Genomic DNA, 4,844 nt, shown 5'->3' with positions numbered 1-4,844 from the left:
TCAGGAGAAGGGCAGGTTAGTGGTCAGTTCTCGAATTCGGTTTTCTCTGCTCATTTTCTTCAGCTTCATTCTGCGATTTTGAAACCAGATCTTCACTTGTCTGTCGGTCAGATTCACGCCCTTACTTATCTCTAGACGGCGCTCACGAGTCAGATACATATTAAATAAAAATTCCTTCTCTAATTCCAGAGTTTGATGTTTTGTATAAGGACATCTCTTTTTCCTTCCACTATGTGCTGTTAGCCAGTTGCTTATCGGAGTTTTGGTCTCTTCTATCAGAAGTAAGAAACAAGAAATGAGATTCTGGTAAATACGCCTCGTACACAGTGCAGTGCATTTAAGGCTCAACACTTAAGATTAAATACAAAAAAAATACGACCTCGTTAGTTATACGCAACGGCAACAATTTAATAGGTTACTCATTGACAAATGATTTTTAAAAATCCGATACAAATTATCATAATTGGAAAAAGAAAGGCGGTTCAAAAACGTTATTGAAAATATATATTTGCAGTTTGGCAAATAATGCTACAAAATACTTTGTTTCATAATTTGAACAATTTGGCAAAGATTTGTCAATCTACCCAAATATACCAAACTCACACGAACACAATGGGTTTGCAGGTAGCGTTATTACCTGTGAACTACTGCTTTCAGATCACAGGTTTTATCCCCCACTAATAGCTCGTTTTTCAAATTCATAACTAAATTTAGTGATTCTATAATACCGACAGTACAAATATGCTGACAGTGGTTCCAGAGGTAAATCTTCACATTAAACGTATCACGGCTGGCTCTTAGAAAGCGGCTCGATTCCAATTTATGATTATAAACGGCTAGCAATATTTCAAAGTATTTGAATAGAACTTTTTTTCCCCTCACAGGCTATAATAATATGTTACATATTTAATGTAAAGTATTTCAGGCCAATTAATACTTCCCCTTCAAACCTTTCAAGTCAGAAATGTTGCAAGTGACTTACATTGCATGACAGCAAGCAGCGTCTATAGAATTAATGCATTAATATTTATTCTTCATAAAGATCGTCTTTAGTTCTGGAAGGTTGGTACAATACCGTATCTCCCATCTGTTGTGGCCTTTATTGTGCCTTTGCCAATTGCGTGGTCGTTATTAAGCAAAATTACCAACCTTAATATCCAATGTGATCCTTGTCTTTATTAAAAGGGAAATAATGACAAAAGTACATACAACTTGCCAAATGTATCGGCACCATAGATCCCGCATTATAATGGCAATGTAAGGTTTTGTATCAGCTTCACAATACTGCCATGTTCACATTAAATCTTTCCATCGCTCACCTTCCGCCTCTTTGTCCGACAGTTCCGAGCCAGACTCGCCGTCTTTCGCGGTTGAATTGGCCTCCAGTAAACTCGGCTTTGGCTCTGGACTTTCCACATATATCCCCTTTATGGATTCCGGTGCGTTTGGTTTCTCGTTTCCTTTCGTTTCCGCTGGAGATGGATCGGACACCTGAAGTTTACTGATAAACCCAGGGTTTGAATGCGGCATTACATTGGAACTGACCTCTCCGCTGTGATTATAGGCCAGACCTTTCTCTAGTGGGTAAGCCTGACAGAGTCTGAAATATCCCGGGATGGGAATCTCAGGGTTCTCAATAGAACAGCTTTCGGATACCAGCCTGGAATAGGTGGGAATTGTGTTAGGGTTTACTTTGACCCGCTTTTCTGAATTATACATGCAGCAAGTGCTTTCTTCCTTTATGCTAGTAGGAAAAGAACACGTGGGCATCTGTGGAGTAACAGGTTGCTCAAGTCGACATGGTCTGGAATGGTCAGCCCAACCATCTACCTGAGATAAATACGGATGAACGCTCATGCTCATATTTTGATGCGTGATATCTCCTCGTTTAGTCATGGTCGGGAGCAGTCCACAGGTCTGCATTCCGTAAGTTCCCATGTCCATACTCGACGGCGTGTACAGGGAGCTGTTTGAATAGAAGCTGTCACCCCTGCAAGCACTGATCAGGGAATCTACTAAAAACGAGTTGGTAGCGGGAGAGCTATTGGGACAGGACATTTTGGAGAGCAATTTGAAAAAAGCAGAGGATGTCCTTTGTAAGCTGACATCTCTAACAAAACATTCCCTGTGTAATTGTGGAAGCCTCTGTACAACCACATGACTACTGAGCCAATGGAATTTGAAAGTGGCCTTGAAGCACTACCTCCCCGAACATCACATGATCGCCAGGCAGTTGAATTTGATCTTAACTGTGGACAACAGCGACACCTACAAAACCAATTCCAAAGCGGCGCCCGCTCTTGTTCATTGTAATGTGCGCACAGAGCCCCACTCAAATTCTTCAACGCATGCAGCTTTTACGTTGTATAACGTCCCTGCCATCAACGTGAAAGTAATCAGCATTCTGGTTGTATTCTGTTTGTTAAAAGTGCAACAGCATTTTATTCCCTAGAAATTCTAACAACAAAGACGTCGATCGATAAAAACTAACTGCAGGCATTTCTTATTTCATCGTAAACCTCTTTTCAATCAAACGAATGCAGAGCAGAATGCTGATACCTATTGTAATTTTGTAAATCAAAAGGGTGTTCATTATGTGCAGGCTACCTTATCTCCACGTAGAACCAAAGCGGCCGTGCGGTGTTTTGGCATTGAACAAGTGTGTTGTGAAATCGATGCGTGGAATCTACATCTCCATCCACATTGGTATTCATCGATAGATTCCTTGCTGCTGTTTATCCGTTCCAGAATTCATCAGTGGATTTCTTGCTCTCTAAATAATCGTTTCACATCTGCAAACATTTAGCAATGTTTCGTTACAGGTTAAACCAAATCTTCGTGAGAAAAAAATTGTCTACTTCACACCCTCACCACGGTGGGCGCCTATGCTTTCCATTATACAAAATATCAAAGCTGGGTAAAAGCCAGAAACACCTCGGGGTGACAATACACACTTCTTAATGCGAAACGTCACCCATTCCTTCTCTCCTGAGATGCTGCCTGACCTGCTGAGTTACTCCAGAATTTTGTGAATAAATACCTTCGATTTGTACCAGCATCTGCAGTTATTTTCCTACACTCCTTCTTAATGCGGTATTTGCGTGCGAACATTTACACGGACATACAAGATTTAAGACTATGGGGGAGGAAGCACCGCCTTTGCAAAACCTCTCATTAATTTGTTAGGGCAGTGAATGACCTTTAATAAAGATTATTGGCGCTAGGGGTTTATTACTTTATTCTAAAAACTCTCCCTTTAGGTTGAGTTCTTACCTCGTTCTCCCTGTTCCATCGCCGATGATGATCGGTGGAAATATTTTCCATAATAGGACGAAAAGGTGTCAGCCTCTCAAAATCGAACTATCATGTAAGGTAACAAAAACGCTGCCAGAACGCCCTCCTAGGGTTCACCGCTTGGTGTTTGTTGAATTTAGCATGACGGATGGTCGAGCTATTTGTGCTCTTACCGGTAGCAAGCGCTTTCTGACCTCTCTGCGCTTCTTGAGGCAAAATGCCAAATAAGAGCACACATTCACGGCTGACTATTGAGAAAATCAGCTCGATGAGGATCTGCGATGGAGGAGCAATTTGACATCCACATAAAACTAACGATATTTCCTACTTCACACCAAGAAGTGTGAAGGGGACGGATTCAGGGTCAAGGTTGTCACGGCTGCGCCATTTCTTTTATTTTTTAAATGTAATTACATCACTCGGCAAATGCTTCAGAATTTGGTAAATCTTAGTCTTGTGCCAAACATTTAAAATCATACAATAATTGGCCATGAACATTGCTAATAAAGTAAGCATGCGTGAATCATGCATATCAGACACAAATGTATACAAATTTTATTAGACAATCTGCGTCCCTACACTTGAAAACTGGTATTTGCGATACTATATTTTTGACCATGTTTTTTAACTAATCGACCCTACTTCGCATTAGCCTTTTAAGTTCAACGTTATTTATTCCAAGTCAGAATATGGTCAATTCGTAGCCCTTGGATGATATACATCACATTCCACTGGTACAAGGTATCAAATCCAATAAGTATTTGCAGTGAAATACAATTATCTAGATCCTGGAGAGCTTGTATGGGTTTTATTTCCAAAATAGCTCGCAGTTCCCAGCAACCACACTTGGCTTGGCAAAGGAGTTCCAAAAAGCGTGATACTGACCCTGAGGATCGTTGGGTCATCCTTATTTTCGTGCACAATAAATTGACCAAGTCTTAACAGCGATGGGGAGGGGCATGTCATGCATCCAGTTGAGACCAGGTGCATGCGGTATTCTTGGTGAATTCGTCATTGATAATGTTCATGCAACTTATTAGTGCTCATATGCAAACCTTTCCTTCTACCCGAAGGCAAAGCAGGAGTACACATGTAAATATTCCTTCACTTGTTGTCTTGGAACACTGGATGCCAATGCGGGGATTAATAGTAAAATGCAAGGGAAATACAAATTTTTAACATTCTTTTTTCTTTTCTCCGTCATCAATTTGTAACGTCCTCAAACCTTAAAGTTGGCACAACCTAAATACCAATGTAGCATATATGTCAGTAAAATGAAATAGACTTTATCAATACTGCTGACTAAATGTTACAGATGCCATTCAGTAAACACATGTAGAGAGCACGCTATACCTAGAACATGATACTTAAATGACTACTACATGCAATTAGAGAATCTCGGTTGTTCTGAGTGCACAAGCCACGGTTAGTTGAGAACGCGCCTGACTTCTCTCTAGTCCAAGGGTTTTTTTAAAATATCGACGCTATTTAGATTAATATTGACCAAATCAGCCTGGTGGTGATTATGTGAGTATACTGAAGCATATAAC

The 4,844-nt window shown here is 40.4% G+C and overlaps 1 protein-coding gene across 1 annotated transcript; it reads right to left on the bottom strand.

Moving 5' to 3' along the window:
* hoxd10a (homeobox D10a) lies at positions 1-2,058 on the bottom strand. Its single transcript, XM_078404547.1, has 2 exons — positions 1,320-2,058; positions 1-272 (listed from the first exon to the last, which is right to left on the bottom strand). The coding sequence occupies exons 1-2, from the start codon at positions 2,056-2,058 to the stop codon at positions 1-3; spliced, it is 1,011 nt and encodes a 336-aa protein (XP_078260673.1).
* Between the last annotated feature and the right edge of the window lie 2,786 nt (positions 2,059-4,844).

This window comes from Rhinoraja longicauda, chromosome 8, assembly GCF_053455715.1.
Source record: "Rhinoraja longicauda isolate Sanriku21f chromosome 8, sRhiLon1.1, whole genome shotgun sequence".
NCBI classification, from domain to species: domain Eukaryota; kingdom Metazoa; phylum Chordata; class Chondrichthyes; order Rajiformes; family Arhynchobatidae; genus Rhinoraja; species Rhinoraja longicauda.
Note: the sequence above shows the minus strand (reverse complement) of the source record. Positions and strands in the feature narration are given on the sequence as shown.

Coding starts and splice junctions, on each gene's coding strand:
- hoxd10a (XM_078404547.1), bottom strand. CDS start 2,058: ATGTCCTGTCCCAATAGCTCTCCCGCTACCAACTCGTTTTTAGTAGAT. Junction 273..1,319: donor GTCGGACAAAGAGGCGGAAG/GTGAGCGATGGA, acceptor TACTTCTGATAG/AAGAGACCAAAACTCCGATA.